Source organism: Erpetoichthys calabaricus, chromosome 1, assembly GCF_900747795.2.
Source record: "Erpetoichthys calabaricus chromosome 1, fErpCal1.3, whole genome shotgun sequence".
In the NCBI taxonomy this organism is placed as follows: Eukaryota; Metazoa; Chordata; class Cladistia; order Polypteriformes; family Polypteridae; genus Erpetoichthys; species Erpetoichthys calabaricus.
Window position 1 is genome coordinate 324,232,070 of NC_041394.2, and position 13,880 is coordinate 324,245,949.

Below are 13,880 nucleotides of genomic sequence, written 5' to 3' on the forward strand. Positions count from 1 at the left end.
TTATTGCATTTTTATCCTTATCTGTACTTTTGCATATGTACATCATGCAATTTGAAAAATTATTAATCTAATTAAATGGTAAACTTGTTACATTGCTTACAGGAAAAAAATACTCTACAAAAATAAATTGACCTAACACTTTGAATAAGAGGTACGAGTTAAGTCGTATATCATTGATCCCGTCAAAATGCAACATACTTGTATCTACAGTCATTATAGGTGCAGCCAGCCTGCTGGTGAGCTTTGCTGCCATGTCTCACTTACTTCCTATAGTGCTGCCATCTAGTGGATAGCCATAGAATTTTTTTTGTGGTGGTAACAGCGTACAAGTGTCCGTAGTTATGTCGTCACAAAAAGATATAAAGCTACTGATGTTCTGAAGCAGATTTGTTGCAAGATGAATATCTTGAAGATAATGACAGTGACCAAAATAGTGACAATCAGTTGGATGATGTGGAACTTGTAGGCTAAGGTACTGATGTGGGTAGCTGCCCCAGGCGTTTCTTCATCATAAGGTGTCTGATGTGTCAAGACTGTTAGGACTGCACTACATGGACATTCTGCCACACACTGAGCACAAACAGTCACCAACTACCAAATGTGTTGTGTGTAACAAGTGTGGACAGTGCAAAGAAACGTGTTATGTTTGTGGCACATGTGCTTCTAAGCCTGCACTCTGTGAGGAGCCATGCCTCTAGGACTCTCATTCAAATGGAGACTTTTAGTTATGTTACTGGTGAAAATAAAGTAACAGTTTCTTAACATTTTAGACAGTGTTGCTGTTGAAAATAAACCATAGTTTTCAATTACATTTCTTTATATTTTGTAGAAGTTTTGATAGAGTTCATTATTTATCATATTTGCACAGACCAACACTACAGCGTTCTGGCAGTAAATGGTCGAGCAGTCAATGTGTTAATGCATCTACGATATATTTGTAAAGAATCAGGCTGCACTCGATTTTAGAACCATAATAATAACAATAATAATAATAAATGCAGCTTATTTATATAGCACCTTTCCCATGCTCAGGTGCGTCACAGAGTCTTAAGAAACAGCAGGCATATGTAACATTGGACCCAGATGTTTCCTGAATAGAACAGTAAAAGAGATACATACTGGATATACAAAGGCGTTAAATAACATAAAAGACAATAAACCAGAGTAAAATACTAAATTCAGTACTAAAAGAAAGGCTAGCAGCAAATGGCATCATTTGTGATATAACACACACACAAATTATACTGAGAATGAAAGAGGAAGCAGAACGTCAGGTAACTTAAAAGCATTCCTGAACAGATGAGTTTTAAGTTGTTTTTTAAAAGAATGAATGGAGTCAGCTGATCTCATTAATTTCGGGAGGTCATTCCAAAGTCTGGGTGCTATACAGGTACAGGCCCTGTAACCCATGGGGTGCAGGTTAGTGTGGGGCACAACAAGATTGTCAGAATCAGAGGACTATAGTGGGTAAAAGGAGCAGAATGATGGAGAAGGTCACGGATGTAGTCCGGTGTGAGGCCATTTAAAGTTTTGTAGGTTATTAATAGAATTTTATATTCAACTAGCTGTGTAAGCCCATGCTGTAAAAAGCCTGGGCTACTAGAAACTACTGAAATCATCAGAAAAAAAACTGAAATGCAGAGTTGGCTGTTTCGTTTTGCGGATGTGCTTGCCCCCTCCTTGTCTATCAGCGTTTAAGTGAGTTTCTCTCTCCTCAGAGGTTTTGTTTTGCCATTATGCTCGCTTCACTTGTATATTAGTGGCTAAGCAAGTTTGCCTTTCATCAGCGGTTTCCCTTCGGCAATGGAGTCACTTCCTTTCAGCTTCATGCTGTTGCCTCGTACTCTTTCTTCTGTTTAATTTGGGGCCGCCTTGCTGGCTCTCTGAGCTTCGTGCCGTAGCCTCGCACTGCTGGGCCGGACACACAGACACACACACTTCCACACATAGACGTTTATATATAAGATTCTGTAAGACACTGGGAGCCAGTACAGGCAAAGCAGGATGGGTGTTATGTGCTTACTGGTGTTGGTCTGTGTTAGGACACTTGCAGAAGAGTTTTGAATCAATTGGAGATGTGATTTGAAGGGGGCACCTAATCAATGCTGGTTGTGATAACAGCATGGACAAGTTATTTATCCTTAGGAAAGGAGAGGACTAAGCAAACAGGGGATATGTTATGGAGGTGAAAGTAGGAAAGTTTCTAAATGTCTTAATGTGGTTTATGTGAGCAAAATAAGAATGTGAGGGACTCAAAAAATGACACATAGATTCCTTGCATCAGAAGGAGGTCTGTTGAGATCACTGTCAAGAATGACTTGAGATGGAGCTCATTTTCTTAAGTTGCGCTTTAGTGCCAATTTACAGGAGTTCATTTTATTGCAATTTAATTTGAAAGAGTTTCTGCTCCATCCAGGTTTTAATTTCACTGAGGGCAAGTTGTGAGCTGAGAAAGCTCTGATGAAGTTCACTTTTAACATTGAAACAGACTTGAGTATCATCTCTATAAAAATGATAAACCAGTCCATAGCTATGAATGATATGGCCAGAGAGGAAGCATTCAGTACAGAGGAGCAGAGGGCTTAGCACAAAACCCTGAGGAACCCTGTGACTGGCGCTGAGCTGGATCTGCTGTTGCCAAGACTAACAAATTCGTGTCTATCAGTCAGATAGGACTTAAACCACTGGAGGCAGTGCCAGAGATACCCAGCATGTTTTCCATTCTGGACAGTAGAATGTCATGTCTGACAGTGTCAAATGCTGCACTGAGGTCTAACAGAATTAATATGCTGGGTTTGTCCAGAGTCTGCTGCATAAGCAAATCATTAGTTACCTGAAGCAGTGCAGTTTCACATCTGTGCTGTGCCCTGAAAACAGACTTGAAAGGGTTTCATCAAATTATCAGAAGTTAAGTAATTGGTGAGTTGGAAACAACAACACGCTTGAGCAACTTTTGACAGAAAAGGTAAGTGAGAAATGAGCTGAAAATTATTAAGATTGTACGCATCAAGACCAGAGCTGGATGGAGTGAGAAGGCATGGAAAGATATAAATGGATGATAGATTTATGTTAGTTGAAATTATTTAGATCTTTAATTTTATTGCAGACAAAGTGGAGCAATTTTTCACAGGCATTGGTAGGGGAGGTAACTGGGCCAGATGCAAGTTGAAGTAGTTTATCAACTACAGAGAACAAAACCCTTGGATTATCATGGCCACTTTCTATTATTCTGCCATAATGTGTGTTCTTGGCTGCAGTTAGTGCATCCCTGTAAGCCCTTTGAAACCTCCTTTTGCTTTAAAGGAGCTGTTTTATGTAGTGCTGAAAGAAGGGCTGTGTTATAGTGATCAACAAGACAATCTGGTGTTGATGGAATAGGTGAAAACAGAAAAAGATCAGAAATGGAACTAGCAAGGACAGAAGGACAGATATTTTTAAGGTTTCTGAAAGAAATTTGATGTTTACAGGTAAGAGGAGGAAAAGGTAATGAGACAGTGAAAAGTACTGCTTTATGATCAGAGAGTCCCAAATCACTGCTATAAGTGTTGCCAACAGATAAGCCAGATGTGCAGATCAAGACCAATATATGACCACCAAGTCACATTTTCCCAGAGGGTGGGAAAATCATCATGCTGCACCAAGTCAAAACAGTCCAGTAAGGATAGGAATCATTTCTCAGCTTACATGTAGTAATGTCAATATGGATATTGAAATCGCCAAGAAGAATGATTCTCTCTGAAAGAGAACTTAAGTGGGATAATAATTCAGTCAGATCAGATGAAAAAGACGCATTGTATTTTCTGGGACGATAGAGAACAATGAGTAAAACGGGACACTTGAAACATAATGGGTAGTCAATGGATTCTTTTGATGTTTAGCTCAGTTTTAACAATTACTGCGACTCCTCTCCTTGTTTTGAACTGTGAGGCTCTGCAAAGTAAATGTATCTGGATGGTGTCGCCTCCGTGACAGACGTAAAATTGTTTGGTTTTTGCCAGATTTCTGTTAGGCAAAGCATTTCAAGGTTGGAGTCTGTAATTAAATCTTATAGCACCAGTGCTTTGCCATCAAGAGATCTTGAGTTAAACAATGCAATATAAGCTGATGAGGGTTGATCGTGGACTGATCCATGATCAGAGTTTATTTTAACAAATTGCAGATCGGCACACTGACATTCTTATTTCCAAAGCCCTGAATAGGATGGTTTATTCTTGAACAAATGCTGCTATTTAACTTTTTATTGCAACCTGGCATGGGTGGCAACCTGACCCGTGATGTAAATATTTCGGGTGCCGTGCAATACCATTGTCCTTTAGGACATTTCAGTCAGACCATTTGCTCTGGACAAGCTGTATAATATGAAGGAGTTTGTCACAAGAGTATTTTAGCATAGTACAGAGCGATACTTATCTGATAGTAGCAGAGAAGCAGCATAGAACGGTGGAGAAGGTGAGATGGGCTGGGTGGGGTATGCAGATGAGCAGCAATAGGCAAGTAGCAGAAGAAGCATAGGAGGAGCATGATTCAGTTACAGAGAAAACACCTTTTAAACAGATGCTGGTTTAAGAATTGCTGTTTCAGCTACAGTTTTTGCACAAGTCTTATACTACCAGAAGTGACAAAAGGCCCTTAACCTGCCATTGCTCTGTCCTGGGTATGATGTTAACCTGTATCCAGTCATGCAAGCAGCTCTTCCAACTTGCAGGGAAAACTTGGGGGTTGGTTGCAGGATTTGGCACTTCAACCACTGTGAAAACCTCACACCAATTCCATTCAAATTAGTGGGGTGCTGATGGGTCACCCATTGCACGGCTGCGCTCGGGTCCTAATTTGGGATCCTGAAGAGGTTTGTCATATCGTGAGTGCGGCAATGCGCGGTATCGTATCTCACAGTAACAAAGATCTTTATAACTGATAATTTGCCTAATGCATGCATTTCACTACTTGGTTGGCATTTCTGTCTTGTAAACCGTTCATGGAGTTCACAGCTCTGGTCCATGTACAGCTTGATAACACTGAAGAAGTGCTGTCAAATTCTCCTTATTTCCTAGGATCTCATGACTGGAGTTTAATGAGCGTGTGTCTTAAAAGGGACCCAATATTGTTCCTACAACGTAAAAAATAAAGTGTGTTTAAAAGAAGTGTTATTTGTGCAACTATGCGACCCAATACAAGACAATATACAATATATTCACCTCTCTGGACTATTGTTATCCATTTATGACATAGTACCTTTTCCCATGACATTCCCTTCTCACTTCCATACTGTCCTCTCTCTCTCTTCTTTGTTGTATGAATTCTTTTCACTCTCCAGCAGAACACTCATTCCTACTTAGCTCCCAATTCTGTTCGGAGTTAGCACCCCTCCTGGCTGAGCCAGTCAACCCATTAGGTGACATAGGTCCTACCATCAGGGCGCATGGTCCGGACAAGAAGAGGTGCCATTTAGTTAAGTTAAAGGGTGTGCTACAGACACCAAGATGCTCCATTTACAAAATTTGAGGGGTGCATGCTCCTGATACACTGCTAAAAATCTAAGCAAGTAAAAAAAGTTTTTATAGCACACCAGTAAGTCTTGTTTTCCTTATTGCAAGATTTATTGATGTATCAATAAATTTGTGCTTAAGATTATTTAGCTTATTTTAAGAAATCGTATCAAGTAAATTTTGCTTATTAATATTTCTATTGCTGTTTTTTGTTTTTGTTAAATAAAAGCAAAATACTCCCCATTTCAAGGTATTTTTATTGCTTTTGCATATGTACACTGCAAAAATTTAAATGCAAAAAGTAGAAGAAAAAACTTGAAACGGGAGTTGCTTTGCTTTTATTTATTGAAAGAAACTGTCAATAGGGCAAAGCAAAATTTACGTGACAGGATTTCTTTAAATTAACTAAATAATGTTAAACAGATTTCTTGATACGTCAAAGAATCTTAGAATAAGGGACAAGTAGATTTTAATATATAACAAATATAGTATATATATATACTTTATATATATGTTGTGTGTGTAACATTTTTCACTTGCTTTTTTGCAGTGTATTTTTTGCCACTGCCTCCAGGTGATATTGCCATGTCACTTCAGTATCATTTCAATGGTGAGGTCGGGTTCACAGTTATAACAGGTAAATATCAAACAAGTAGTCCAACCCACATGCTGCCCAAGGTCCTTATAGAGCTAGAATCCTCTTCATTGCTTCCTTTTGCACTACAACCCCAAGCATCCCTTATGCCGGGATAGCATTTATATTGATGCTCCATACTGTACTTTTCTTATTTAAGAAAACATGAGGAGCCCGTGGCTTTTTACTTGCTGGGATGCCTATCATCTAGCAGCCTACCAGTGTCTGACTTTTCTGTCGTACCTGGACACTCGTACATACATTTTCAATCCCACTTAATCCAACTCAGGTAACACAGAGCCAGAGCCTATCCTAAAAGACTCAGGTTCAAGGCTAGAACCTTCACTTAACAGGCACACTAATGCACATGTCAAAGTGAAGCGGGTTTACAACCGGCAATTAACCTAACGTGCATATCATGTGGGCGTAGAGGAGAACCTATACAGGCATGGGCAGAATGTACATGAAAGATGTGTATATAACTAAAAACTTTGTGTCTCCAATCTAGTATTGAAAGAAAGCCCCTCAGGGCTGTGGAATAGACTTAAAATGACCTAACCAGCAGCTGGAAGGTAGGGATGCAGAGATGCTTTGGGCTGCCAGAGGGTGCTCTCTTATGAAGATGTCAGGATGTTCTGAGGCAATGTGTGCCTGCGTGGTGCATATATTAGTTAAATTATTGATAAACACAGAACAGCATACTTAAATATAGCAAGAAGATTCATTTATTCAACTCAAAATTATCAAGTCTAAAGAAAGCATTAAGCAATTTTAATTTCCTGTGTGGAAGTGAGTGGCCCAAGGCACACAGGAGCGTAATGCTAATTGCACATTTAGATTTCATTATTTTCACAGAAGTTCAAACACTCACACATAAAGGCTGAAAATCATAATGATAACATAAAGAACACATTGAACATTGAATTGTAAGTCGAAACACTCCAGTTTGTGTATTGTATTGTAGTGGGATTCAAAGGCTTTTGAAATCTTACATTTCTCCTGTATGCATTATTAATTTCCTTACCAGTTGGATGTAAATTCCTTTTTTAATATCATTTCCCACCTTGACCCTCATCCTCCAAAACTTAATTCAATGGAATTACTTCCTGTAGCTGCTAATACTCTAAACTTGTAGCATTTATGAAAACTATATTGTAGGTCATAATCAGCAGCTGCATATACAGTATTTGCAGTATAAAAGGTAAAATGAAACTGTGATGCATACAATTTGGCCTGTTTCTATTTGTTTTTTTTTTTGTTATTATTTGCATTTTTAGCAAGCCATAAGCTTTCACCTAATTTTCTGCCTTTGAACTTGGTCCACTTCACATCTCTCATTTCTCACAAAGAAGAAAGAAAAGAACTCTTCAGCAGCAGGTGAAACCATCTGGATATTCTTTTCACTAAGTACACTTTTAAGGCAGGTCATCACTAGGTGTGCCAACAAACACACTTCCAATCTGAACCTGCTTCATTAACTGTAGAATGGTCAGGAGCTGTGGCCTACCTTGACAGGATTGAACTCAACGGACTGGCACAGGCCAGGATAGACACATTGATTTTTCTAAAATATGTGGCCTAATGGAGGAAACTGGAATGTCTGTGGACACTCAGGGAATGTGCAATCTCCACACAAGCAAAACTACAAAAAGAAAAGAAAAAAGAACCTTTTATTTTAAGAAAATATCATTTTAAAAATTAAATGCTTGAAAATAAGCAAAATGATATATGTCAATGTGTGAAGAAAATTTTATTCGGTAAGACTGCTTTAAGTAAAAATCGGGAGAGTGCTCCCCTCAACTTTCTCATATACTGAGATAGAGGAAAAGGTAATCAGAACCACTTCCAGTTGCTCTATATTTCTTAAATATCATATGTCTTTGTTTCTCATCTCATCATAACTAATTGATAATATCGATACACAATCATTTATCTCTATTTATAATCAAACTTTATATTAAAATGATATTTTCACACTAAGGGAGGTCGAAAACAGTGACGGAATTTAGTAAAAGGAGTAATAGTCACCTAAAAAATAGGAAAACTGTTAGTATTATATAATATTTGTTGCAACAAATTGCTATAGGTAAAACTGCATTTAGCTACATTTAATTATGATGATGGTGGAAATAAAAAAAAAATCATACAATTAAATGTATTACCAAGAACACGACAGGGATGCAGCAGCTTATTGTTCCCATTTCATCTTTATATTTACATGGCATGTTCAGTGTTTACACGTTATTGTTGTTACTGATGATGTGTAAATTAAAATAAAATTAATAATAGTTATTGAAAGAATATGCGTTATATTGAATCCAGTTTTTAATATCATGTACTCATTTATATTTCCATGACACAAAAAATTTGGATGGTTGTTTAAATAAAATACTACTTCCAGATGAGTAATTTTTCTCAAATTTCACATCTGTCTGCTTTTCATTATTATAAATATCTATACAAAATTTGAATCAATTATCTGTAATTATAACCATAGTTTACTTGAAAATTTGCGAAAGTATTCAGTTAAAATACCACTTCCGGTTGCCGGAAGTGGCCCAAAAATTGATAGGATTCCTTATTTTTGATATAAAGTAGGTGTACCTAGGTCAAAGCATTTTCGAGTTATCGTGTTTACACACAGACACACATAATTTCAAAAACTGAATTCACTAAAATCTTGACGTCGAGATGTATACAAGAAAATAAAAATATTTACATGTAATAAATAAACAATCTTGAAATAAATGAATTTCAGCCTACAAAGGCTTGGTTCTTGATAAAAGATATTACACCCTGACCTGCACCTTATTAGACTTGATAACAGGTTTTTCTGTCTTAGTGGTGTTTTATCGTGGACTCACACACAACATGACCCATTTCAGTTCAAAGATTTGCACTGGGGCAACTTGCCAGTAACTGGCTGCAAACCCACAATGTCTGGATTATAATGGCTCTCCCTCTTATCAGCTTGAACTAAAGGAGACTCCTTTGCCTTAGCCAAGAAGACGGTGCTTCTGAATCTTGTGAGCACCGCACTTTGTGGTAGCCTGAGCTGGTAACCTGAGCTCTGTCTCTCACTCAGTCCCCAAAATACTGCACAGCACCTCCATCTCCACATTTAACCCCTCCACACTTCAAAGGCTGCTGAGTACATCAAGTGTTTCATCATCAACTCACACGACCTACCTCAATTTGCAGATTTGCACTGTGGTAATATGCTGCTAGCCAGCCATGAACCTGCAATGTCTGGATTGCAACAGCTCCCAAAAGCAGTTTTTTTTACCACCCAGAGCTAAAGGAGACTCCTCTGCCCTTGTTGAACAGATAGTGCTTCTGAACACAGTAGAGTGCTTCCTGTTGATGTCACCTGAGCTCCATCTCTCATTCAGGCCCCACCATAGTGCACAGTGCCTCCTTCTCCACATTCCAATCCTCCACAGTGCAAAGGCTGCCAACTTGCAGCCTGGACTACAAACCTTCTTGCGATGTCTGGAGTCTCTTATTGTGACAAGTCACACTGACTTAGGTTTGTTGTTATTTTTTATAGTGCCTTTCCACTAGGTTCCATCCCAAAGCACATAAGAGGTATAGTACTATAATATGGAAATTTTCTCAATCTGAATACTTTCAGGTTTTCTCAGTCAGTGTCACAAATAATTTTTTATGATGCTGGAGAGTGGTTATGTAATACATGTTCTTTGGAAATCAAATAATCAACATGACAACTACTGCTACTACTTGTTCTCACTGCTAATGATTGCATCAAAACCTTTTTGGTTACATATAGCACTTTTCCATTAAAGGCACCCAGAGAAATCACTTGGCTGGTACAGAAAAATGGTTTAGACATGTGAGCAATGAGAGGTTGATACTGAGATAATTTTGACCTGAAATGTGATATTCAGTATATCTTGATATGTTTCCAAAACACTTTAAAGTTTGAAGATCACCAGTTTATACAGATAATTATATATACTTTTGAAAACAGATTCCATTTTTTTCATAAAATGTGTGAGAATGTACAGAAGTAATACTATCTAATTTGTAGTAAGCCTATGTCATCCTTTTCTGCACTTTTAAAGCTAAAGTATTTTTTTCGACATACTAGGAAGGTTTTCAAAGCACAAAGATCCAATCCTTTCAATAATGAAATGGTGCTTGGTTAAGCAATGGTTTTTCAACGAACTACAGAATCTAGCATCATGTATGGAATTAAAGAAACATCAGCAGAATGGTGGAAAAAATTAGTGAAGGCTCATCAGTCTCGACAAGGTTATCAAGCCATTTCAGAAAGATTAAGACTCCACAAGTCCACTGCGGTAGGCATTTAAAACAATATAACCCTGCCAAGAAGAGAATATCCTCTTACACATTTCATCATGGAGAATAATAAGAGTTTAAAGGAACTCCTAAAATAATATCCAGAGGTCTACTGTACAAGGTGGGGAAAGAATCAATAAGATCAACAAGGAGAAGAACCAAGAAAGGATATCTTTGAAAAGGTTGCCAAAAAGATGCTTCTTCTGTGAAAAAAATGAAGAAAAACTAAAATAAACAAAAAAAAAAGCTTCCTGTCCAAAGATTACCAGAAACCCGTTGGATAAGCCTAAAGAGGTTTGGAAGTTTGTTCTCTGGGCAGATGAGTCCACAGGTTGAACTACCTGGGCACAACAAAAGGGCCTTGGTAGGTGAAGAGCATCCTTGTATGGGTTATATTTCTCTTGGGCATCTTGATATCATTGTAGTAATTCTGGATATTTAGAAATGTCAAGGGATTCTTGAGATGTTAGGCCATCAGAGTGGTGCCACTAGAATTTGATGGGTCTAGTGCAAAAAATAAATAAGGCTGTCCCCCATGTGACATTAAGTACAATTAAAAATAACTAAAATCAATAAGGTACATCGTGCACATAACACTCAACAATCATAATCAAGCTGAACGGAACTTGAGAGAATGATAACACCATTAAACCTTCCATTCTGATTTCATGTAAGTAAACATGTCACTAATATATAAGAATCAACAACCATGCAGTCACCATGGGTTCCCCAGTCCCAATAATTATACCTCTGAGCCATCAGTTAAAAAGCACAAGCTAGGCAATGTTGCCACAAGACAGCTATTCTCAATATTTAAGCATGTCCACTAGCTTTAAGAAGGAGACTTTCCATGTCTCGGAATGGCCAAGACAAACAAACTAAATCCTGCTGAGATGCAATGGCAGGGGCTAAGGAGGACTGTTCATGTGGAAGGTCCTTCAACACTTGCAGAGCTACTTGAGTTTGATAAAAGCAAAGTGGGCAAAAACCAAGAGTGACTGAGAATTATTTAGACGAGGCAACTGTGTGACATAAGTAGAAGTGCCACAGGATATTTATTGAAAAGGAGCCATTTATTATGATTTGTTAGTTATCAGCCTAACCCAGTCTAGGAGTTCAAAATTCCTTTTTACGTGCAGGATCCTTTTATTTATGATACTTTTATTCATTAAGAGGTTAAGTCCATTTAATATCTCTATAATATCTAAAAAAATGGCCACCCTGAAAGCTTCACAGACCTTCATGCATGAGTGTAGATATAATAATAGTGTTAAATATTTGTCCAATTCTTATGTTGTTGAGGTAAGCAACTGTTCTAGGCTCATACAGAATATCAGTGTGGGGGTTTGAATTGACACATTATTGATTTTTACAGCACGAATCCACAGGACCACCATTCCAAGGCACTTTAAAGATTTTGTACATAAAGTATGGGCATCACTACAGCAGTGTCACATTAAGGGAGTTACTCATTGGAACACATTGTGAAACTGAGTCTTTCATCTTCACTTCTTAGTCACTAAGGCACTGCGGATGTGTGTGTGGTGGTGAACAAGGAACAACACAGGTGTCAAAGGGGCACTGAACTTTGCTGTGTACCCTTGCCATGAGCTCTCTGTTCATCTTCCATTAATTGGGAGAACAATGGCACTTAACTGTGTCTGTGGCTACAAAACAAAGATGAATATATTGTAAACAATTGGTGCCCAAGAGCTGTGGAAGCAAAAATCAGTCTCTTCAAGTTGAATTTGGAACTAGCAAATTAATATTTCAATGAAAGAAAGAAGAAAAACAAAAAACAAAACATACCTGGTGGCAAATTTCATGCACCACAACCATAGTGAGGGTCCATCAGGTAGGAGACTGAAGAAACTCCAGGGTCCAATAGGATTTTCTGCTCCACAAATACACTCAGTCCCCCAGTTTTCCATAGCTGAGTAAGGGTGTTTAGGCACAGCTAAGAGATCTGCAAGAAAATGAAAGACACTGAAAATTAAGTGTGCCTTGTGATGGAGTTCAGTGTAAAGACGAGCGCTATATAAAAATAACACTGATTCTGCTGCATTTCTTTAAAGCAGGGACTTTGAGGTGGAAATGGAGCATGAAAATTGTGCACTTTTAAGAACAGCAGTATTCTTATGATTCTTACAGTTATAGGCTGCTTTTGTTTCTCTTGTTGTACAAAATTAAATATCTATCAATTTCTTGAGTCCTCTTATTCCAATGCATGGCCATTGGAGGCTGAGGTCTGAATTAAGTGTCAGGTAGGAACAAAACCCTAGCATGTGGATGTTACTGATCATGTGTGTGGAGCTGGAGCATCTCCATAAATGCGTTTTTTTTTTTTTTTTTAATTTATTCAATATTTTTTCTATGGAAGGCATCAGACAGGACTTAATTGTTTTATATGCACCAGTGAAAAACACACACAAGTACTAGAAAAGCAGATCACTACATGCCTTAAACCCAAGATGAATGACAGGGAAATACTGAGAGCCTGGGAGCAGCCTGACACATCCTGGCATTAAATCAGAATATAAATCAGAAGACGACCGATTTTACAAAAGAGGTCAATCAACAATAAGAATGGAGAAGCAATACAGCAGGCACAAAAGAGTCTGCGTGAAAGGAATTAAGTACAGGGATTAGCCTGTGCCGGAATAAACTCGTCTGGACAAGAGGTGAATAGATTAACTGGCTACACAATTAATTAACTAACTAATTGATTAATGGATGGTGGTTATAATAATAATAATAATAATAATAATAATAATAATGAAGACTGGCATGGTGACACAGAAGGCAGTGCTTGAACTCATACTTTCTAGCATCCTGGGTTCAATTCTTGTGCCCAGGCATTCTCTGTGTAGAGTTTGCACATTTTCCCCATGTTTTGTGTGGTTTGTCCAGGTATTCCATTTTTCTTTCCACACCAACAAAGATGCACAAGTTAAGATAACTGACAATTCCAGTCTGGCCAGTGTGGGCTCTGGGCTGTTTTCTGATGGCAGTTTTACCTTGCAGCTAATGCTACCATCATTGGTGGCCCTAAATTGGTTTAAATGAGCTTGAGAATATCATGTTACAATAATATTATTGCTAGTATTATTTTTATTATGGATTATAAAAAATGTTAATATTAATGAATTATATATTATAGTATAATCATCAGTCTATTTCTATTCTGCTAATCTAGTTCAGTGTTCATGGGGGAGTTGAGGCTCACCTTCACTGCATTGGCCACAAGGCAGGAATAAGTCCACCACAAACCTTTAATTACATAAACAAATTTATTACATTTAATTTATTACATTTACACTCATTTATTCAGTAACCATTTTTTCTAAACTTGGTTAAAAATCACTAGAGTGTCATAAGCTGAATTTCCCAAACCTATTGGCTAGCTGCTACTAATGGGCACAGTTTTTTTTTTTATT

General features: G+C 37.8%; 1 protein-coding gene across 1 annotated transcript in view; it reads right to left on the reverse strand.

Moving 5' to 3' along the window:
• The window catches only part of LOC114664349 (thyrotropin-releasing hormone-degrading ectoenzyme-like), a 940,843-nt gene that overhangs the window by 545,567 nt on the left and 381,396 nt on the right, over nucleotides 1–13,880 (reverse strand). The window contains 3 exon segments of the mRNA XM_028818439.2: nucleotides 12,253–12,288; nucleotides 12,290–12,361; nucleotides 12,363–12,409. Coding sequence (XP_028674272.2) covers nucleotides 12,253–12,288; nucleotides 12,290–12,361; nucleotides 12,363–12,409 — 155 coding nt within the window.